Source organism: Aegilops tauschii, chromosome 4 (assembly GCF_002575655.3).
Source record: "Aegilops tauschii subsp. strangulata cultivar AL8/78 chromosome 4, Aet v6.0, whole genome shotgun sequence".
Classification (NCBI taxonomy): Eukaryota; Viridiplantae; Streptophyta; class Magnoliopsida; order Poales; family Poaceae; genus Aegilops; species Aegilops tauschii.
This window is the reverse complement of record NC_053038.3, coordinates 411,304,905-411,329,900: the sequence shown is the minus strand read 5'-3', so window position 1 is coordinate 411,329,900 and position 24,996 is coordinate 411,304,905. Positions and strand designations below refer to the sequence as shown.

The 24,996-nt window shown below is 43.2% G+C and overlaps 1 protein-coding gene across 1 annotated transcript in view; it reads right to left on the bottom strand.

Annotated features, from left to right (window-relative positions):
- Positions 1-24,775, bottom strand: part of LOC109778387 (MA3 DOMAIN-CONTAINING TRANSLATION REGULATORY FACTOR 2-like) — a 43,193-nt gene extending 18,418 nt beyond the window's left edge. Inside the window, 1 exon segment of the mRNA XM_040388119.2 lies at positions 24,105-24,775. Coding sequence (XP_040244053.2) covers positions 24,105-24,775 — 671 coding nt within the window.
- Between the last annotated feature and the right edge of the window lie 221 nt (positions 24,776-24,996).

The window sequence follows — 24,996 nt, the reverse complement described above, 5'->3', positions numbered from 1 at the left end:
TTTCGTATGATGTATCTTTGGTATTGAAGATATAAATAACATTTGTGTAAACCTGATCAAAGTTTCCAAAGTTTGACTTCTAAAAAAGTTACATGCACTGCATTATCGAGCGGATGGAATATCTCTTTCCCCCTCTCAGCTATCTGACGCACCACTCAGCCTTATCGGGGCTCCTCAATCTCTCTCAAACTTTATATCTCCTTGGTTCACACATACACATGTCTCGCTCGCGCTATACATACAGACCCATCCAACACTCTCCGCCCTTGTTCTCTCTCTATGTGACACGCACCCCCCTAATAAGTACCATAATCCCTCACTCCATCATAGGCGCAAGCACTCCCCCCTAAGTATGATTATTTCTCACTAGCCATCAGGAACACACGTATTGTCTCCTTCCATCCATACATCTATCTCGATATCTCTCGGGGTATCTTCTATCGCGCACACACCTTGTCACTCGATCTCCCACCCATGTAGTCCCATCACGATCTCCAGGGGATCTCTCTATGACAAACATACACTCTCTCCTCCCCATGTCTGCATTTTCTCCGTACGTCTCTCTCGACCTCTCTCCCTTGTTTGTCAGACCCCTCTTGGCCACGTGCTAGGGGTCTTGCTCTCTCGGTTGCAAACAACCACACACTATCTCCTCACCTTGCTTCCGTTGTCGAAGATGCATCTGTGATATGTTTGCATAAGACACACATGTTTTTCTCAACTTTTATCGAGTGTTGTCCATGTCTCTTTCACACACGCACATACACTTTTTCACTCACTCTTTCTATTTCTCTCTCTCTCTCTCTCTAGTTAGGGACTCTCTCACGTCCATAAGCATATGGATGTTTTGAAAAGTCAAACCTTAGAAAAGTTTGACCAGGTATATGTGGAGAAAAACATTTACATCTGGAAAGATCATTAGATTCATCACAACATGTACTTACTTCATAATATCATTTATCTTTGGTATTGTAGATATAAGTAATTTCTTCATAAACTTGGTCAAAGTTTCAAAAGCTTGACTTTTTAAAAAATGTTGGAACTACATTATCGCGGAGGGAGTAGCTCTTTCTCTCTCTCTCTCTCTCTCTGTGCTATCTCTCACGGGCCTCCCCTCTCACGCGATCACTCTACACCGACGGATTATACGCTCACTGTGTCAGCGTATAGCTCCGTATATTGTTTAGTTGACCGGTCAACCAGTCCACATGCTGCCTTGTCAGCTCGTGTTCTGTATCTTTGTGTGCTGGCCCATGTGGCGGTGCGTGAAAATAAGTAAACTAGAGGCCCATCTGACACGCGGTGAAGTAAACAAAGTTGAAACCACTCGGGGTAGCACCCCGCACGCTAGTAAATTGAGGACACACTTCTTCCGTGTGGAGGACGCACTCGCGCACAATTCACCACTGCGCGGCGGCATGCACAGAAGGACGCACTCGCGCACACCCAGCACACAACACACACCAGCACACGTGTACACCGGCGTCGCCGCCGGTTGAGATGGACGGCGAGGCAGCCAACAAGCGGAGGCGGCTCGAGCCAAAACCGCATCCGGCGAGCCTGGACTTCATCAGCAGCCTCCCCGACGACATGCTGCTCGTCATCATCGGCCTCCTCCCCACCAAATCTGTCGTGCAGACCGCCCTGCTCTCCCGGCGGTGGCGCCCCCTCTGGCACCGCGTCCCCCTCAACGTCACCGTCAACAGCTGCCTCTGCGGCGGGGATTGCAAACGCATGGCCACAGTCTCCAAGATCCTTTCATCGCACCCTGGGCCAGCCAGACGCCTTGACATCCGCATGTTCAGTACCAACTGCAAGGTCCAACCCAAGTTCGACGAGTGGTTCTTATCCCCCGCCCTAGATCAGCTCGAGGATCCCAGCTTTGAAGCTGGACGATGTCGCTCTCTGCCGCCGTCCGCGCTCCGCCTCGCGCCAACGCTGCGCCGCGCCAGCTTCAGCTCCTGCTATCTTCCCGAGATTAATGTCGTGCCCGCCCTTCTTCTCCCTCAACTCAAGCAGCTCGACCTCTTCGACGTTGTCATCTCGAAGAAGGCTATGGAGCACCTACTCCGCAGCTGTACTGCGCTCGAGTACCTTCGTCTTGAGCGGATCCACGGGTTCATTAGCCTCCACATCGCCTCGACGAATCTCCGTTGGTTTTATGTGTCTTGCTGGCCCCGCAACAAGACATCAATTGGGAAGAGATCACTCCAGCTGTTCCACGTTATGGTCATTGAGAATGTGCCTTTCCTTGAGAGATTGCTTGTATCGAATCTAGAAGGTCCAACAAAAATTAGGGTCATTGACGCGCCGAAATTGACAGCATTGGTGCACTCGTCTGCCAAATTCTCCGAACTGTTTATTGGATCCGTAATCGTTCCGGTACAACACCCATCTTCTTCTCCGTCTTCTTGAAATTCACATTTTTAAATTTCTTCTTGATGTATTTATGACCGTCTTCCACAAAATGATTCCCACAAGCTTGACCCAGTCTATGCGCACAGTGAAGATCTTGGCAATAAAATCTATCAGCCCCAATCTGGATCAAGTTGTTGGATTCCTTACATGCTTTCCGTGCACGGAGAAGCTACTCATCGAGGTGAAACTTCTTTCCTATTAGTAAACGGTAATCACAACGTAGCTCAAATTTTTCGTAATTTTCCCAAATTACGATGACAAGTGTAGTGTTCAAAACTGCATCTACGCACTGCACCGAAAGAAATGTTCTTAGTATTTTTTTTTCACATGATCACCTGCATCGTTTTTTTGTTGTACTACTATAGTAGCCTAGGCTAGTCATAGTGGAAAGTAACTTAGACTACTCCAGTAACTCTATGGTTACCCTAAGAGCAAGTACTACCTCCGTCCTGGTTTACTCTTCCTATTTTGTAGTATGAAAATTTGACCATAGATTTAACTGACAAAATGTTAATGCATGTCACTAAGAACTATATCGTTGGATTCGTATTTGAACATAATTTCAAATGGTGTAATTTTTAGTGACATGCATTGGCATTTTCTTACATAAATATATGGTCAAAATTTTATACTGAATAAGAGGTAGTACAAAAGTGGGCTATAACGGCCCTCCACTATGTAGGCCAAAACACGTGCCAAATTCACTTGTGATGCATTTGGCATCGATGCCCCTCCATTGCTCACCTGGTGCCCCAATCTGGATCACCTACTTTGCTCCGGTGCCAAATTAACTCACGCAATGAAAAAACACTTGCGTGGGAGAGAGAGGACTGAGGCAATAAAAAACACTTGTTTGGGAGAGTGAGAGGCTGGTGTTGTTGGTTTGATTGATTTGTTTATACATGTGGGTCTGTGTGCACAGCGGTGCCAACTCTCTCACATCGCGAGAGCAGTGCCAAAATCTTTTGATTTGACATCGATGCGTATTATGTGGCATACTTTTGCGAAATATGGCATCGGCCACATAGTGGAAGGCAACAAATGCCCAAGCTCTTCACGTACTCCTAGGTAAATGAGAGGAAAGAGAGAGAGAGAGAGAGAGTGAAAAAATATCACTAGCCAGCCAACCCTATCGTATGAGAATGATATTGGTACCTCTTGATGACACGGCAATCTTATATAGCCAGCTGCTCTAATATGTTCTCTTCTTTTGCAGATAAAAAAAGACCCGAAAGTGAAAAATGTGCTGCACTATAACAATCTCATCGAATGCCTTGATCTCCATCTTACCGAAATTGATTTGATCGACTACGAAGGCAGCACATCTGAGATTAAATTGGCCAGGTTCTTTGTTCTGGAGGCAAGTGTGCTCAAGGTAATGAGGTTTGGCGTTCTCTGGCGCAACAATGAATGGCGTGCTGATCACCACAAGTGTCTAAGCCTAAATAACAAAGTCTCCACAGAAGCTGAATTTGTTTTTGAAACATCAAGTGGCCAGAGACTCGAAAACTTATTTGCCCATTAGTGACTTGTCAGGGCGGTGGATTTTAGTTTGTATGATAATGCTACATCCACCTAAAGTAACAAAAGTTCTTATGTAAACTTCCTAGTAATTGCCTCTTCGTAGGTGCAACATTACTCCTAACATTTGTAATATCAGTTTGAAACTTGTAATATTGCCGTGTCCTATTCCTGCGTTTTAAAAATCCTACGAATCAAACAGGTCCTGAGTTGGTGATGATGTTGTGCCTGCCATCTTTCACCAATAGCTGTCGAATCTAGATCTGACGCATACAAACCAAACTTCTCCAGTTTTGCAAAAAGGTGCCCGCACTTGTTCCCTATTTACAAACAACTCATTGTCTATCACAATCAGCCTTATCTCCTCCCCACCACATCTAAAAGGCCATGGAAAAATCTGGCGCGATGGCCGCTGCCGGCGCCGTCCACCCCCCAATCTTGGTGTTCCGTGCAATGCACAGGCATCTACGCACGGGAAATTATGTCGAACACGGCTAGTTGTAAGCAGGCTAGGTCTACAGCCATGATGATAGTGACTGCAGACGGTGAGGCTGACTATGGTATGCCGAACATGGTGCCTATACTCAGGTGTCATCTCCAGCGTAGGGTCTTGTCACTTCACTATGAGGAGCAGCACGTAATAATTTGACCAACGGGTAGTACAGGGCAACTACATTGGTAGTACTACTACTACTAGTACTAGCACCACCGTCTGGATTTAGTAGTACTACCACGTCCATCTGGATTTAGTATTTGACTAGCAATATCTAGTAATGCATGTCACAAAAATTGTTCTACTCCCTTTGTAAATAAATACATGGTGTATTGTTTTATTCCTATCGGCGAGATAACTTAATGTCTTTTTGCTACTTAATAGGATTACATGCAATGAACTAACCACTGCATGTGATGTTTGGTAGTCTCAAGTCATTGAAAGCATGCACGGGCACGGAGGGGGACGCAGCTTCATTGACTTACTGCACCTGCCTTTGGGTGTATGACACGTGGGCCCAACGGGTGGCTGGCCAACCTGTCATACAGCCAAAGGCATGCGCAGTAGAGGGGCAAGGAGTAGATGGCCAACACGCACGTGAATTCAACGCAGTCTGCACTTCTCATATAAAGGCTCCCGCCAGTCCAATCTATGAAATCCTACGCACCTACGCACCCAAGGGCAAGAGTGATCACTCCAATCGCAAGATCAGTTGACTAGAAGCTAGACCCATGGAGGCGATGAGCGCGAGCATCAGCCGGCTGTGCCAGATGGTCCACGACGCCGGCCTGCGGCCCGACACCGAGGAACGTCTCCAGGTAGTGCTTGAGGCCGCCAGGGCGAGGAGCCGCTTGGACGACAACTTTGTCTCCTTGTTCGACGAGGTCCTCGTTGGCTTCCTCGACAAATTCACCGTCGTCAAGAAGCTCGCGGACGACCTTGACGTACGCCTCCAGCCCACGCGCCCAGGCTCTGCGATGCCTGCCACCCTCAACGGCCTCTATGGTGACAACCTCTTCGACGCACTGGTGGCCCTGCGACTGCCCGCCGTCGCGCCGGAGAATGACCACCTCGAGGTCGCGCTCGCCACGCAGCGCCTGGCGCAGCAAGACACCATCGACATAATCACCCACGTCTACGCGCAAATCGTCCACAAGGAATACTACATGCAAGAGGAGGACAATAGGACGCTGGCCTTCTTGGACCGCAGGGCAACCTTGGACAGCATTGTTCAGAAGCACGTTGAGCTTGCCGCCAACGCCGCTGCTCCTCACACGTCGGTTGGTGACCCGGTGCACTAGGGCGTGAGGATGTCATTGATGGATCCGTATGTATTTTTATCTTTTCGTCAAATCCATGTAGTTGTATATGGTACTACTAGTAATTATCTTACCTTTCGCATCAACTTCATAATTTTCCTACGTACTCCATGCATGAACCGTGCCAGAACCAAACTTCTCATTACTCTAGGGAAAATCGTTATTTCTATCTATCGGTCGCCCCATGGAGCAGAACCAAATTTTACAAGTTACAAGTTCAAAAGGAAAAGCCTGCCATGTTCGCGTCGCACCCCCACATGGTTTGTCCGGCATGCCACTCAAGGGGGAATGCGTGCTGTGTTGCATTTTCACTTACAAGTGGGACCGCAGTTGAGCAAACCGACTATCGGCAAACCCCCACCCCGCCCACCGCGCGATGGCTGAGAAAACAGGAGGGAGAAGAGATGGTTGTAGCTAGCACGGACTCCAAGAAAATTGGGGTCGGATGGGACTCGTGTGGGTGGCGTGTGCCGTACTGCTAGACATGAATGCTACTTATGGCCCATGCCACCCCACTATATCGAGGTGCTGGTTACTCCACTATATCGAGTACGTAGAACAAATTTCCTGGAGTCCGTGCTCAGCCCTCCTCTATCTCTCTTCTCAGCCAGCCAGCAGACGCGCGGAGCCCATCGTCTGTTTGTTCACATGCGGTCGCACAAGTCAGTGAAAATGCAAGAGGACCCACTGAACCTGCACATCTTTCACCTCGACGTGCTGCTGATGAAAAACAAATCCAATAAAGATCTTCGGTGGCCGCTTTTGGAGTTACTCAAGAGTAGTAAGATTCTATTTACAGTTTAAACCAAGATGCAAATCACGTGGCTTCACCTACCACTCTATTTTCTTGCATGACACGACCTGGATGCTGGATGTCCCACGTGTCGGCAAAAGGAGGAAGAACTCGACCAAATCTTCGGTTGTGCTCTCGGATTAGACTAGTTGTGCTAACTTAAAATTTTATTGTGTAGAATGGTTGCAAGTTTTGGTATTGGGAAGAAGAGTACAACGATATATTGATAGAGCGCAATTTAGTAGATGTTCTAGCACTTTTAGCTAGCATAGAGGCTAGAGATGAGACTAGTGCACTTGTTGATAGAATAGAGGCTAGACACGTCTACTTCTTTACACTCAAAGAAGAAAGAAGCACGGAAGATCGAGCCTCCGTATCTCAACAATGAATGCATCGAGAAGGCACTAATCCAACTTACGGGAGCAGTTATGGAAGTTGGATATCTACTAAAATGTATTCTTGTGGTTCTTGTTTTCTTTGGTCTTGCTTTTCTAGTCAAAATTTTGGTGATGTATTTCCGTTTACCAAAAAATCAATGATGAAAAAAAGATATGTGTTTGCAAAGAAAAATGTACGCGGCCGGATGTGCTCGCGCGTTCGGTGCACGACCACCGCATCCGAGAAATGGCCCGGATGAAAGTACATGTAGTCCCCATGTGTGGTTTTGGTAATTGACGACAATCCTAATGGACTAATGTTTGCATTGAGTTATACATTTGAAGGAAAGTTCCATTTCCAATGCATGAAGAATATTGGATGAACTGAAGGATGTTTGTTCCATGGTGATGCAAGAAGGAGATAGAATGGATTCGAAATGAATGCCATATACATATTGTTGTGCATGCATCAAGGCTTATGGGTTGAACCATGATGGATCAAGATCTTGAGAGAATGATTAAAGAGAAGAATTCTACATATGCTTGAAGATAGGATCATTATGAGCTCATATGTTGAGTCATGGATTATTATGTCTTGAAGCAAGTAATTCAAGTGAAGAATTCATTGTGCCTCTCAAGATACTATGTTGGAGCATGAGAACGAGCAAATGATGTCCAATATGATATTCAAGGAGAAACTTGATATGGTCATGGTGAATTGAGATATTGGTTATTATGTCTTGAAGAAATGAAGCATAGTGAAGATATCAATAGGGCCTTCAAGACATCAATATTAATCATGGAGCAAATATAAATGTTGACCAAGATGAGGATCAAAGATTGACCTCTAAGATGGTCAACACACTAGCGCATATCATGTGCCACATGAGATCTTGTGGTATGGTAAGAATTTATCAATTGCGCTTTGTGTACTAACCCATACTATGTGTTGTTTATGTTATGTAGGTTAGGTAATTCTCATGAGCTTGGTGCTTATAAGAAAGCTTGGTGCTCATCAAAGTATGTCATCAAGTAATTAATGTTGATGGACAAGTAAAGATGAATGCAAAGCAAAGCTTTCCACATTGTGTATGGGGGAGCTACTTGAAGACTTCTCCAATGTCTTGCCTTCAAATTGAGCCATGAAGAAACATCAATATAAAGCTCAAGTGAAAGGCTCTAGTCAAAGGTATTAGTTCCTTTGGATTTATATGTGAGGATCGATGACCATCGAAAAGGGTATATGCTCAAGAATGAGTTTCCGGAAGCTATCTAGTATAGTTCTTTTATGATTCTTGAGTTATAGGGATCCCGCACTATTAAGAGGGGATCAAAGGGGTTAGTGATGGATTTGCTCAAGTCAACATCATCTATTTCTATTCTTCTCACATCATATTCCAACATAGGCATATTTCACTTCTATCCAATACAAATACAATATGCCTACATATCTCAAAAGAAAATCCAAAGCCAACTAGGTTCCCCAAAGTATATGTATAACCCTTGCATGCTTTGCACACTCCATTTTGGCTTATCTTGGGTGGTTCTCTATGTGAGGACCTGGAGCTTTTCCATAGCTTCAAAACGAGCCCAAGATCATCAAAATCGGAGTCCGGATGTAAAAGTTATGCATGTTTCAGTTTTGGGGTTCCTGCTGTTTTTTTAATGGCCGGACATCCAGGACTTGGCCGGATGTCCGGGCTTCCGGGTCGCCCCAGATGTCCGGGATCCTCCCGGAAATCCGGCCCGCAAATTCCAGAACCTGTTTTCAAATGTTGGTTGTGCCCGCCGGATGTCCGGCACTTGCCCGGATGTCCGGCCCGGCGCTGTCACTTACTCACAAACGGCTAGTTTTCTAGGCCCTCTATATATATCCCTCTATTAATCCGGTAGAGGGTTGACCACTTCATCTCAAATCGCCCCAAGAACACAAGTGGCTCCCTCTCACATCTCCTACACCAAATCTTAGATCCCGGAGAGATTCGTGAGAGTTCTTGAGAGTTTTTCCAATCAAGTGATAGATCCACTCCCTCTCCCTCTATTGACCAAAGGAATTCGTGATTTGAGAAAGTCTTGAGCATTTCCCCTTTTGTTCTTGTTACTCTTGGAGGTTGGAGACTCCTAGGCGGTAGGAGTGCTCCGGTGAGGAATCAACTTGTGATTTGTCCCCCGGAAAGTTTGTGAAGGTTTGGAGGCCGCCTCAAGGTCTACCACTAGTGGTTGAGAATCGCCTTCGTGGTGATATCTCAAGGAGAATAGGGTGAGCCTTCGTGGCGTTGGTGTGCCTTCATGGTAACATCCACCTCTCTAACGGTGACTAGCTTCCCTCCAAGGAAGTGAACATCGGGATACATCCTCGTCTTCGTGACTTTGGTTATCCCTAACCCTAACTCCTTACTTGTGGTTTACTTTGGTCACTTGACCATGCATTCACTATATCTTGTTGTCCTCATTATATTGTGTTGGCCATTCCCTTGAAGAGATTATTTAGGCCTACACTTTATATTCGCAATTCATACTTTCTACTATTGTTCTATCTTATGCTTAGTGTGAATTGCTAGCTTGTAACATTCATTTCCATATCTTGTGACATAACTTGTGTAAGCTTGTAGTGCTTACTTGAGTTTGCTTGTATCATTCAATTCCATATATTGTGATACAATTTGTGTAAGCTTGTATTGCTTACTTGTGGTTGTGTGTATTATTCATTTCCATATCTCGTGAAATACATTGAGTAAGTTTATGTGACTTACTTGTGCTTACTCATATCCTCGTTGTTCTCATATTGTCTATCCTAAGTTGTTGGTGCACTTAGTGAGCCTAGTATATTTAGGATTTGTGCTTGAAAAGTATCCACTTAGTTTATTTCCGCATTAGGATATAGCCAAATCCGTAAAAGATTTTAAAACGCCTATTCACCCCCCCCCCTCTAGGCGACATCGTGGTCCTTTCAATTGGTATCAGAGCATGGTCTCTCTTATTGGGCTTCACCGCCTAGAGAGTAACGGTGTCGACTAGTGAACTAGTGCATGATGACACATTTTGTTTTAATGGCACAAATTACATTATGTGGAGATTACGCATGCTTTGTCACTTTCGGGCCATGGGTCCAAACGCTTTGCGGATTGTTGTTGTAGGGGATTCAAATCTAAAGGATGGACAATCTCCATCACTTGAGAATATGCATCTTCATAGTCAAGTGTTGAGTGCCATTCACCAAGCTATATCCTTCGAAGTGTTTAAGGAAATCTTGACTTGCAAGTCGGCTCATGAGGCTTGGACCAAACTTGAAGATATATATGGTGGGTCCAATCTTGATGAAGACAATATTCTTTTTGGGGAGTTAATGGAGGAGTTCTCCACATTTTTAAATCATGAAGAACTCTCTATTGCTTCCACCTCCAATTACTTGGACACTTCAATATTTTCCACTTCACCATCATGTGGTGTGCCACAAGGTAATGACATGGTGAGTGAAGAAATATCTTGTGATGATGGTGGTAAGCTCATTTCTGATGATATGCTTGATCTCCCATGTTGCCATGATAGAAATGCTTTGGTTTCCTCTAGTTGTTCTATGACTAACCATGTAGAGGAAATCAAGAAACATGAGGCATGCTTGATTGATGAAGAACCCTCTTCTCCAATAGAATCATCATCACCCCCCTTTGTTCACATGTGCCTCATGACAAGAGGTAATGATGAGGTATCATCTTCTCTTAGTGATAATGATGATAGTTGCAATGAGGATGATGATGACGACTTGACTCAAAATCTCTATGAGATTGGGAAAACTCTTCATAGAGCTAAAGATAACACTTATAAAAGGTTCCAAGATGTTCTTGCTTGCTTTCAAAAACGTAATGACTTATTTCTTAACGAGCAAGCAAAAAGTGAACAACTTGAACATGAACTTGCTAAGGCTCATCAATGTCTTAGTGACTTGAGGTCTATCAAAGAAGATTGAAGTTACTCATTGTAAACTTAAAGAGGATTTTGAGCACCTTGACCTTGGCTACAAGAATGTCAAAGGAGAGCTCACCAAACTCTCTAAGTCTCATGAGGAACTTCAAGCTACTCATGCGGAGTCTCTAGTTTCTACATACTCCTCTCATATTGATAACGATGCTTGTGCTACTAACTCTATCTTGTGTGAAGCACCGATGTTGAAAGAAAATGTTGAGCTAAGGACTCAACTTGATTTGCTAACTAGAAATTATGGGAAATTGGAAGAAAGTTATGAAAAGCTCTTGGGCACTCATGAGGATCTTCTAATCTCTCATGATGGGCTAAAGTTAGCTCATGAGGCTATGTTCACAAAGGTAAAATCGTGTGAGTCTCATGTGGATATTAGCACATCTTCTACTCAAAATGCCTTATTTCCATGTGCTAGTCCTTGCAATTCCTTTCTACATGATATTAATACACCTCATAATGAATTGCTTACCTTGTCTTGTTGCTCTAACCATGAAGTTTCTACTTCCACTAGTCCTCTTGTTTCTAGTCTTGAAACTAACCATGTAGAGGAAATTAATGAGCTCAAGGCCCAAGTCACTAGTCTGAAGGAAGACTTGGAAAAGTGCGATGATGGACATAGTTTTCACTCCAACAAGAAGAAATCCATGAACAAGAAAAGGGGGCAAGACCAAGCCAAGAACGAGTCCAACATATCTTGCTTTAAGTGCAAAAAGGTTGGACATCACGTGAGATCTTGTCCATTGAAGAAAAGGGCTTATAAAGGGAAGCTACATGGGAAGCGGCCTCAAGCTCAATATCAAGTTCAACCTCAAGTTGAAGAACGGCCACTATCCATGATGAACCATGTTATTACTTCCCAAGTTGAGAAAGTAAAGAAGAAGAGAAGGAGGAGTACATGTTGCTATATTTGCCTAAATAAGGGACACATAGCTTCATCATGTCCCAACGGTAACATCTCTAAGCCTCCAATTATCAATGATCATTATTCACTTAGGAAGGATATTGATGGTAATATGTTTGCCAAGTATGTTGGTGCCCAAAGTGGTTTGAAAGTGGATAATACCATTTAGGTTGCCAAGCCTATTGTTACTAACTTCTTAGGACCCAACGTGGTTGGGGACCTCAAGCTCAAACTTGATCAATAGGTGTGTGGAGGGCATTGGAGGCTTGGCTAGTTCATGAAGAAAAATGATTCTCACCATTCATTATGGTTCAAACCAAGTCAAGTGAATTATCATCATATTTGTCATTCCAATGCTCCTTGTGGCGGTAACTTGTATTTATATTATCTACATTGAAAGTTACTAGCCCCATGCATGTTTAGGTTTTGTACCTAGCATATGTTTGTATATGTTGTGTCTCCTAATATGCTTGATTTGTGTTATCTAGCATGTGTAGGTTGCAATGCACGTCATATATTTGTGTGTGTAGTCTCGAGCCTTCATTGCATTTTAGTTGCATCTTATTGGGATCTTTTGAGATATTAATGGATCACCACACTACGGGGGAGTGATATGCTATGTGCATATCACAATCCTTGTTAAATATGTACAATTATGGGATGCCACCTAGAATATATTTGAGATTATCTTATATCTCTGTGGCATGCAATGCATTGTTTATATATGGCATTCTTGTGCGGTTTTCCCATGGTTATCTTCAAAATCATATTCGGAAAATCGTTTGATTAAAGATATTCCAATTGTTGCTTTGCATGATGATCTATCTAATTGGAATGTTAATAATATACTATCCAAGCATTGTGTTTATTTCTAAACTTTCGTGTTATGCTTGTGTTAGTATAGATGATCATGTACTTATGTGCATTCTACGCCGAATGATAACTCGAAATGCCATTTGTTCGAGTTCATCGTATTGGTTTGTATGGAGTTATGGGAGTTTGTCATCTCATTGTCTATAGTATCCTATATCTACTTGAGTGAGATATTCCTATGAGTATGTGTGCAATGCATATCTTATATGCTCATTGGTTTTCCTTTGTTCATATGTTGACTTTGTGTGCTATCATATGTTGATTTATCGTTTTAATTTATTTTGGACAACATGAATGACTAGTGATGTTATTGGAAGTATTAATGGTTATGTGTTCATTTTTCCATTTTGTATCCCCCTGGTTTTTGGTAGGCATGTGCATGCATAGTTACTATGTGTAAATTCGCACGCCTTGTTTGCTTTATTTGATCCCATATATATATATGGTAAATCCATCAAATTCTTAATAGCTAAGATGTGCATGAAATTCAAAATCATATCAATATGCACATACTTAAGTGGTTTTACCCTATGTGTTGTAGTTATGCTAACTACTTCGGACCCAATAAGTTTGGGGACCATATCGGACTTAAAATGTTATAGGTACATTTGAGAAGCATTGGGTGATTGGCTTATTTATGAAGGTGGTGGCACTATGAGGAAATTAGAGCCAAGCTTGGACATTTTATTGATCTACAACTTCATACCAATGCTATCTCGGTAACAAGTATTTACTTCATGCATATATATAGAAATGGGGTCAACCTTGTGTAGGTTGCATCATGGCATGAATTTCTTGACTCATTCCTGTGATACTTGTTTCCTCTCTCAAAGCATCCCAACAATGATCTCTTGTTGCTAGTTGTGATGTCTTTGATGGTTGTGTGTTTGGAGTTCATTAATATACAATAAGATAATATTAAGCCATGTGCTATGCTTTCAAGCAAAGATCTCATTGGTATATTTTATGACTCCCGTTTGGATATCTTATTCTTTCCTTTTGTAACTGTTTCATGCGTACATCCTTCTTTGTGGATATATATGTCATTTACCTAGAATCTTATACACGTGAGAGAAGTTACATCTCTAGTTGATATCCCTATTCTTTCATGTCCATCGTTTCATTCTCCTTTTATATCTTTGGTGGCTCCGTGGAAGCATTCGTTGTATGAGTGTGTCTCTTACCTCTTTGCATCTTAGTCCACTCATGTTTGGTGAAGTTTGTTGCCCTCGTGCTTGTCTTGACTAGCCTATTATTTCCTATCTTCACCATGGGCTGTCACAAGCTTTGATTTTTAATTTGCTATTAGTGAGCTTGTGAAACCCATTTGCTTGATGTGTGTGTCACCTGCTTAAGTTCGTGTGTGTGGGAAGGACATGTCTGGCACCTTGAATCTCATTTACTCAAGACTATGTTGATGCTTAATTCTCATCCTTATACTAGTCTTCTCAAGTGCTTTGACGTGACTCACACACATCGTTTTGGTTGTGCCTATTATTAGGTTGCCTCATTTACATGTTGCTCAACCATATGTTTGTTGCAATTGCTAGGCTTCTTTTCTTACCTATGCTTGCTTGCAATTGTTTTGTGTTCCTATTGATTTTGGGGGAGTGATGATCCTATTTTGTGCACTTGTATCCAAATAAAAAAATCTAAATAGTGCACAAATCATGGGGAGCTTCTCTATTTTCCTTAGAACACTCCTTTGCTCAAATCATAATTTTCTTTTATCCTTCTGGCTCGTCAGATCTTTTGATTGCTTGCGTCACTTTGTGTTATGCAAATGAGATCAATTTGTTCCATGTGCATTGCTCTTATGCTAGGCTCAAAGTTGTATAATAGTGAATTCACCCATGGATATCATGTTCTTATCAATTACAACCTTTTTGTGTATACGGGTTTCTTTGTGGATACATATCATGATTATTATTGGCCACTTAGAAATTTTTATACATAAGAAAGTTCATATCTTTCCTTGATATCATTTATTCCTTGCCGTCCACTTTGTGTGGTGTGGCTTCGGTAAGAGGTTGTGTCGTGAGTGCTTATATGAATTGCATATATCCTTGCGCACTCATGTGTTTTGGATGTATTTTGGACCATACTTGACATGATGATCACATTGGATATTCCTATTTTATCTTGTCCAAAATATGTTCTTTGGATCTTTTGAATATTTTCCTCCCATGTTTAATCTTATTTTCATATCATACTATCTTGTTACATTCTAGATCGTAAATATGGGTTGAGCTCCTCAAATTTTTCATCATTGAATATGTGCATTTGATTTCACTCACATTTTCGCGATATGCACACAATAAGGAGGAACTCATACTATATTAGTCCTCTATTTTTTTTCATCCATTTTGGCATTTGTTGCCAATGGGGGAGAAGTTTAGAGGGTTTAAGATAAGTATTTTTGTAAGTGCTTGTTGTCACTCATGCTTACCTACCCTGGTTATATATGTTTGTTGCATGAATGAATATATAGAGAAAACTCCACCTAGTGTATGCCAACCAATATATGCAAGGAAATTCAAAGTTCATTCACACGTGCATATATTGTGGGGGAGCTTGCTCTATATATTGTGGTTCCACTAACATCAAATACTTGTGTAGTGTTTCGATGTTAGTACACTAAGCCTGATAAACTCAAGTATCTTTGTGACACTTGATGCTATCAATACTATCTCAAGTATACAATTTATCCTCAGGTAAATTGCATACTTGTGTTAAAGTTTATTATATAAACCCTCTTTTTGAGATTGTCATCAATTACCAAAATGGGGGAGATTGAAAGTACATTTAGTCCCCATGTGTGGTTTTGGTAATTGATGACAATCCTAATGGACTAATGTTTGCATTGAGTTATACATTTGAAGGAAAGTTCCATTTCCAATGCATGAAGAATATTGGATGAACTGAAGGATGTTTGTTCCATGGTGATGCAAGAAGGAGATAGAATGGATTCGAAATGAATGCCATATACATATTGTTGTGCATGCATCAAGGCTTATGGGTTGAACCATGATGGATCAAGATCTTGAGAGAATGATTAAAGAGAAGAATTCTACATATGCTTGAAGATAGGATCATTATGAGCTCATATGTTGAGTCATGAATTATTATGTCTTGAAGCAAGTAATTCAAGTGAAGAATTCATTGTGCCTCTCAAGATACTATGTTGGAGCATGAGAACGAGCAAATGATGTCCAATATGATATTCAAGGAGAAACTTGATATGGTCACGGTGAATTGAGATATTGGTTATTATGTCTTGAAGAAATGAAGCATAGTGAAGATATCAATAGGGCCTTCAAGACATCAATATTAATCATGGAGCAAAGCTAAATGTCGACCAAGATGAAGATCAAAGATTGACCTCTAAGATGGTCAACACACAAGCGCATATCATGTGCCACATGAGATCTTGTGGTATGGTAAGAATTTATCAATTGCGCTTTGTGTACTAACCCATACTATGTGTTGTTTATGTTATGTAGGTTAGGTAATTCTCATGAGCTTGGTGCTTATAAGAAAGCTTGATGCTCATCAAAGTATGTCATCAAGTAATTAATGTTGATGGACAAGTAAAGATGAATGCAAAGCAAAGCTTTCCACATTGTGTATGGGGGAGCTACTTGAAGACTTCTCCAATGTCTTGCCTTCAACTTGAGCCATGAAGAAACATCAATATAAAGCTCAAGTGAAAGGCTCTAGTCAAAGGTATTAGTTCCTTTGGCTTTATATGTGAGGATCGATGACCATCGAAAAGGGTATATGCTCAAGAATGAGTTTCCGGAAGCTATCTAGTATAGTTCTTTTATGATTCTTGAGTTATAGGGATCCCGCACTATTAAGAGGGGATCAAAGGGGTTAGTGATGGATTTGCTCAAGTCAACATCATCTATTTCTATTCTTCTCACATCATATTCCAACATAGGCATATTTCACTCCTATCCAATACAAATACAATATGCCTACATATCTCAAAAGAAAATCCAAAGCCAACTAGGTTCCCCAAAGTATATGTATAACCCTTGCATGATTTGCACCCTCCATTTTGGCTTATCTTGGGTGGTTCTCTATGTGACGACCTGGAGCTTTTCCATAGCTTCAAAACGAGCCCAAGATCATCAAAATCGGAGTCCGGATGTAAAAGTTATGCATGTTTCAGTTTTGGGGTTCCTGCTGTTTTTTTAATGGCCGGACATCCAGGACTTGGCCGGATGTCCGGGCTTCCGGGTCGCCCCAGATGTCCGGGATCCTCCCGGAAATCCGGCCCGCAAATTCCAGAACCTATTTTCAAATGTTGGTTGTGCCCGCCGGATGTCCGGCACTTGCGCGGATGTCCGGCCCGGCGCTGTCACTTACTCACAAACGGCTAGTTTTCTAGGCCCTATATATATCCCTCTACTAATCCGGTAGAGGGTTGACCACTTCATCTCAAATCGCCCCAAGAACACAAGTGGCTCCTCTCACTTCTACTACACCAAATCTTAGATCCCGGAGAGATTCGTGAGAGTTCTTGAGAGTTTTTCCAATCAAGTGATAGATCCACTCCCTCTCCCTCTCTTGACCAAAGGAATTCGTGATTTGAGCAAGTCTTGAGCATTTCCCCTTTTGTTCTTGTTACTCTTGGAGGTTGGAGACTCCTAGGCGGTAGGAGTGCTCCGAGGAGGAATCAACTTGTGATTTGTCCCCCGGAAAGTTTGTGAAGGTTTGGAGGCCGCCTCAAGGTCTACCACTAGTGGTTGAGAATCGCCTTCGTGATGATATCTCAAGGAGAATAGGGTGAGCCTTCATGGCATTGGTGTGCCTTTGTGGTAACATCCACCTCTCTAACGGTGACTAGCTTCCCTCCAAGGAAGTGAACATCGGGATACATCCTCGTCTTCGTGACTTTGGTTATCCCTAACCCTAACTCCTTACTTGTGGTTTACTTTGGTCACTTGACCATGCATTCACTATATCTTGTTGTCCTCATTATATTGTGTTGGCCATTTCCTTGAAGAGATTATTTAGGCCTACACTTTATATTCGCAATTCATACTTTCTACTATTGTTCTATCTTATGCTTAGTGTGAATTGCTAGCTTGTAACATTCATTTCCATATCTTGTGACATAACGTGTGTAAGCTTGTAGTGCTTACTTGAGTTTGCTTGTATCATTCAATTCCATATATTGTGATACAATTTGTGTAAGCTTGTATTGTTTACTTGTGGTTGTGTGTATTATTCATTTCCATATCTTGTGATATACATTGAGTAAGTTTATGTGACTTACTTGTGCTTACTCATATCCTCGTTGTTCTCATCTTGTCTATCCTAAGTTGTTGGTGCACTTAGTGAGCCTAGTATATTTAGGATTTGTGCTTGAAAAGTATCCGCTTAGTTTATTTCCGCGTTAGGATATAGCCAAATCCGTAAAAGATTTTAAAACGCCTATTCACCCCCCTAGGCGACATCGTGGTCCTTTCACCGGACATGATCCCATTGCGCTACCCAAATGGACAGAATCCGGGCAAAACGGAGGTCCTTTGGGGTCGTGCGTTGGAGTTGGCCTTACAAGTGGGACCGCAGTTGAGGAAACCGACTATCGGCAAACCCCCACCTCGCCCGCCGCGCGATGGCTGAGTTAGAGAAATGACTAGGTTGAAGAGATTGATGTAGCACGGACTCCAAGAAATATGGTGTCAGATGGAAGTTGTGCTGGTGGCGTGTGTCGTACTCCTGGACGTGAATGCTTGTTCTGGCCCATGCCACCCTACTACTCCTAGTACTACTTATAGTAGTAGTGGATTCGAGGTGCTGGTTACGTACAGCGAACACATTAACATATGGCCCACCTCACACTGTGGCCAAATTTCCTGGAGTCTGTGCTAGGTTAAAAAGTGTTCTTTGTGAGGATGGGTGGCTGGTCTCAAGTTTAAAACTTGTTGTATTACGTACGTAGACGTAGAGATAGTGCATCATGTGAAGCTAGTACAAATAGTGTACTATTGTTGATTGGCCTCATCCGATAACCTGTTGCAATGCACGTATAATTATGTATTCGGAAAATATTTTTTTGCCTCGTCACAGCACCCACTCAGAGAAGCGACTCGATAGCCATTCATAAATTTAGTAAGTTTATCACAGGCATATCATTTTATTACATACAACAGGTCATCAACCCACAACGACAACGAGGATACATTATAAATACTAAAGTTTTCATCACACAACAAATAACAAGCAATGAAATGAACTTCAACTCAACCAATCCTCGGCGTTGGAAACGCTTGCTTTGAACCACAAGTGATTCTATGGGAAGGGCCAGCTATTGTAAATCTCGAGGCCAACGCAGGACTGATCATCCAGGCTGAAGCGGCCTACTATATCACGACCAGGGTAGGTAACCACCGAAATGTCCGACGTATAGATACAGTTGCTTCTCATAAATGGTAGTAACGTTGTGTCAACAGCAGCTGGATCGGCTTTCACCATCATTGGATAGTTTTGTCCAAGGAAGAGCGAGTTTTCTCCAAGACTATCAATATTGTACCAGGGAGAAGGTGTTGGCGCTAGCACAGTAGTATCTATCCCGAATACCATGCAACGGGTGTTGGAATAGGTCCGGAGAGTGCAACCATGGGAGACAACACCTGCTTCCTTAGTAGTAACATCAGCAGTGGGCTGTATACAGACAAGAAGGGGTGATCCATCGGAAGTTGCCAGGCGCCACTGAGTATATGGGCCCTCCTCGTCCTCATGCTCGTGATCATCACCATCGTCATCTCCCCCTTGGTTATAAAAAATTTCAAGTATAGGTGGTGGAATGTTCACAGGACCTTGGAAACACAAGAAGAAGGTTAATTAGTAGAGAAGGGAAACTTGCTAACTCGCATGCATGTGGATGAAACAATTATAATTATGGTGGAAGACAAACGTACCGAAACTACGAGGATCCCATGCAAAAACAGTGCCACGAGTGGTGGCAGCAAACACAAGATCGTCGTATTCAATTGCATCACAGTACACATCCGTGTATAGAAACTGATTTTTGAGCAATATCCATCCAGTCGAACCACGAAGGACGGCAACAAGCTTGTCGAAGATAGCAACAACTTGATAGTTCTTGTAATTCCAAGAGCAGTTGGGAACTCGACAAATTGCTATCTTCAGTAGACGACAGTCACCATGATCGTATTTGAACGTACGTAGATCATCTGTGTGCTCAACCTCAGGGCACTCGGAGATTTTTGGAAGTGGAATCCACTGATGAGTGTACACATTCACAAGTTCCCACTCGCAATTGTACCCAATATAAACAACCCAATCTCCAGTTGCGCCAGCCCAGGACTTACCCTTAAGCGATGGCATCTTGACATCACACGTATCATTATCAAGCGGCATCAACTTGCACAAGGCGAGGTCTCCGTCGTCCGCTCGCCAGCGAACAGGGTCATGGCGAAGAAGATAGGGGAGATCAAACCGCTCCTGGACCCTTGGGTTCCTTGTAATGATGTTATTAGTTGAGTCGAGAATGGGCTTGAACGAACCTCCCATGCTAGCGGAGGTGATGACGTCGCACCGATCAATGAGTTCCCCCACCACGTCATCTTTCAGATCGGGGCAAGAATAACAGGGTCGTTTCTGGCTTGTTTCCTCCATGGAGAAGACGATCGAACAATGGCAGAAGGAAGGGTGAAGGAAAATGGAGGAGGGAGGAAGAGCGTGCGACAGCAGTTCCAAATCGAGAGGGAAAGGCGAAGAGTCGGTGGACGGTTGCCAGTTTGCCACGGTACACGAAGAGCGCCCCGGCCTACACGTCCTTTCGGAAATTGTACAAAAGGACTCGCCGTCGTCTCACTGACATGTTGGAACAGGACCACATGTCAACGAAACATGGTGTGTAATTTCTCGTGCAAAATGCAATCTGGCCGCGTTGGCCTGAGGTGCCGCATTAGTTATCGACCTTTATTTTTTTAACATACAATCTGAGTGGATAGCTCCTGTGGTCATCACACGTGAGCGGATATATAGGTGGGCTAGGTGGGTAGGCGGTAAGTGCTAAAAGAGTTGATCTCGAAAAAAGAGTTGATCCAATGCTTGGTTTTGTTTGGATTTTCCAACTATGAACATTGGATAGAGTGAATCAATGGCTTACGTTCAAAGTTATTCTCATACTATAGAATGGTATACGAACGTGGAGAGATTTGGTTGATTTTATATCGCTGAATAATATAAAATATTATGAGTGTAGACGCTCCACCCCGAGGTTTGTTGCCCCTTCTCGATCGTCGGGAATCTATGTTCTTCCACTCTTTCGTTTAAGACATGAGCTTTGTTCATCCTTTTGCCGACACGCGGGACATCTATATGCCTCCATTTTACAAAATCATACTATATGCCTCCATGACACGCAGGAAATCTAGCATCAAGGTGGCGTGTCATGCAAGAAAATGGAGATATGCAGTGCGTAAGTGAGTCGTGCACTTTGATGGCACCTAGTACTACGCAATATTTTTTTCTCCTCGATGGCACGTGAATAGTGCATGTACTCAATGACAGAGCACGGGATGGTAGCCATGGACATGGTCGGCCCTTTTTGAAGAGAGTACTAATAAATAACTTTGATGTGTCCCGTCAACTCGCAGAATGACGAGAAGCTTGCTTACTACGCCTTCTCCCTCGCCAACGCGTGCGCGGTGGCTCGTAGCACGAGGAGAAACTTTTGCTTACAAGCGGTGGACGTGCAGCAGTTCATTTGGTGTCACATTGCCAGAAGTACTACTGTAGTACCATCATTATTGTTCGACTTCCGGAAGAGGAGAAGAGCCAAGCGCAAGGTCACCTACTAACCTAGTACAGTACTACTATAGCCAAAGCTAGTCCACCTTTTTAGAGCATGGATAATAAATATAGGCGGCTCTTGCAGCGGCACATCATTTAGAGCAAGTACTCTCTTCGTAGGAATAAAGGAAGTGAAACAAAAGTTGGAGTGGATGCTAGATTGCCAATTAAAACATGATTACATAGGGAAAAAATCCTATAGCATTCTATCCTATGAATCAAACGACCAATGTAGGAAAATTATGAGGGGGGTCTCTCCAACAGTGTTCCTGGGCTCGCACCTAGCATCACGGTGGTCGAACTTGGAGTCATTCATCTGGTACACGTGGCATCTCAGATCTGGACACAAGGTGACACGACCTCTCACTTCCTCCACCATTTGAAGCGGCGCGCCGGTGGAGGGCTAGCATACTCCAATATTAGGTTGGCTCTATGTGATGTGGCAACTTCATACTAACCGGATGCTGGCTATACTACTACGGTACTCACACTCCAAGAAGTGACTCGAAAACCATTCATAAGTTGAGTCTATGACATGCATTTGCAACTGAAATGTACCATTCATTAAATACAACAAGTCATCAACACACAACGACAACGAGGATACATGTTGGATTATAGATTATTTCCAACAAAAATTCTAGCAAATACTAAAGTATTCATCACACAACGAATAACAAGCAATGAAATGAACTTCAACTCAACCAATCCTCGGCGTTGGAAACGCTTGCTTTGAACCATAGGTGCTCTGGGAAGGGCCATCTATTGTCAATATCGAGAGCAACGCAGGACTGATCATCCAGGCTGAAGCGGCAAATATCAGGACCAGGGTAGGGAACCACCGAAATGTCCGAGGTATAGATACAGTTGCTTCTCATAAATGGTAGTAACGTTGTGTCAACAGAAGCTGGATCGCCTTTCACCATCATTGGATAGTTTGGTCCAAGGAAGAGCGAGTTTGCTCCAAGGCTATCAATACTGAACCAGGGAGAAGGTGTTAGCGCTAGCACACTAGTATCTGTCCTGAATACCATGCAACGGGTGTTGGAATAGGTCAGGAGAGGGCGACCATGGGAGACAACACCTGCTTCCTCAGTAGTAACAGTCTGAGTACACTGTATACAGACAAGAAGAGGTGATCCATCGGAATTAGTTGCCAGGCGCCACTGAGTATATAAGTTCTGCTCCTCCTCATGCTCGTGACCATCACCATCGTCATCTCCCCTTGCTTATAAAAATTTTCAAGTATAGGTGGTGGAATGTTCACAGGACCTTGGAAACACAAGAAGAAGGTTAATTAGTAGAGAAGGGAAACTTGCTAACTCGCATGCATGTGGCTGAAACAATTATAATTTCGGTGGAAGACAAACGTACTGAAACTACGAGGATCCCATGCAAAAACAGTGCCACGAGTGGTGGCAGCAAACACAAGATCCTCGTATTCAATTGCATCACAGTACACATCCGTGTATAGAAACTGATTTTTGAGCAATATCCATCCAGTCGAACCATGAAGGACGGCAACAAGCTTGTCGAAGATAGCAACAACTTGATAGTTCTTGTAATTCCAAGAGCGGTTGGGAACTAGAAAAATTGCTATCTTCAGTAGACGACAGTCACGATGATCGTATTTGAACGTACGTAGATCATCTGTGTGCTCAACCTCAGGGCACTCGGAGATTTTTGGAAGTGGAATCCGCTGACGAGTGTACACATTCACAAGTTCCCACTCGCAATTGTACCCAATATAAACAACCCAATCTCCATTTGCGCCAGCCCAGGACTTACCCTTAAGCGATGGCATCTTGACATCACACATATCATTATCAAGCGGCATCAACTTGCACAAGGCAAGGTCTCTGTCGTCCGCTCGCTAGAGAACAGGGTCATGGCGAAGAAGATAGGGGAGATCAAACCGCTCCTAGACCCTTGGGTTCCTTGTAATGATGTTATTAGTTGAGTCGAGAATGGGCTTGAACGAACCTGCCATGCTAGCGGAGGTGATGACGTCGCACCGATCAATGAGTTCCCCCACCACGTCATCTTTCAGATCGGGGCAAGAATAACGGGGTCATTTCCGGCTTGTTCCCTCCATGGAGAAGACGATCGAACAATGGCAGAAGGAAGGGTGAAGGCAAATGGAGGAGGGAGGAAGAGCACGCGACAGCAGTTCCAAATCGAGAGGGAAAGGCGAAGAGTCGGTGGACGGTTGCCAGTTTGCCATGGTACACGAAGAGGCGCCCCGGCCTACACGTCCTTTCGGAAATTGTACAAAAGGACTCGCCGTCGTCTCACTGACATGTTGTTTTTTTTTGACTGGGAACTGTAGGGGAAACCCCCACAGCATATCAAAACTTTATTGAGAAAAGACATACAGTACAAGTACCAAAGGGGGATTACAAGAGGTAATCAAAGAATCTAGGGGAAGAAGGAGAAAAACAAGTTAGAAGATACATATTAATGGCCTCAAGGTGGCAGGAATGAAATCCAGCGTAGAAGATCATGTTTGTAGGCAGCTTTCACTCTATATTGCATTAAGCTGATGTCATGGATGAAAGCAGATCTCCATTTATTAAATCTAGCTCTCTCATGCCTGAAGACCTTAGCATTCCTGATGATCCAGATATTCCAGCAAGCAATGAACACCACTTCAGTGAAGAAGGGCTTCCTAAAACTCCTGCTAGCATTAAGAACCAAATGAGCCATGGAGTCACCAGAAGACCAATCAATTTGCAGATAGTTCCAAATTCTGACACTAAAGTTGCAATTGAAGAACAAATGATCCCTTGTTTCCCTAGTCTGCAAAGGGCAAAGGACACAGCTCACTCCATCCTCCAAATGCCAATGCCTCCTATCCACCATGTCCTTGGTGTTCAACCTATCCATAATAAGCATCCAAGCAAAAACTTTGATTTTCATTGTACAAGAGGACTTCCAGATCCAAGCTGTCAAAGGGTTGAAAGATGCTGAGACAAAAGTATGTGAGTAAAACAACTTTGGTGAGTATCCCTTGGCAGTGCCCTTCCAAAACCAGATATCCTTGGACCCAGGTGCTCTAATAAGGCCACCCAACATGGACTGGAGAATAGTCAGTTCATCAAAAGCCTGGCTGGACAAAGGAAGGTGGAAATGCTGGAAAATGTCCTGAGAGCCCAAGAATTCCATAACAGTAACCCAGGGGTCCTTAACATAGGAATAGAGCCTGGGAAATCTGAGCTGAAGGCTAGACACCCGACCATCAAACTGCAAGTTATCTGACCACATGAGGGCAGTGTTCCCTGCATTAATCTGAACCCAAGCACACTCCCTAAAATGATGCATGACCTTGCAAATATCCTTCCACTAGAATGAGCCACAATCCGAAGTTCCCTGAGGGACCCTATTATGGTAGTAGGTATCCTAAATTAAAGAAACCCAAGGGAGATCCTTTTTATTAAGGAAATTATTGGCATGTTTGATCAAAAGTGCAACGTTCTGGGAACCAA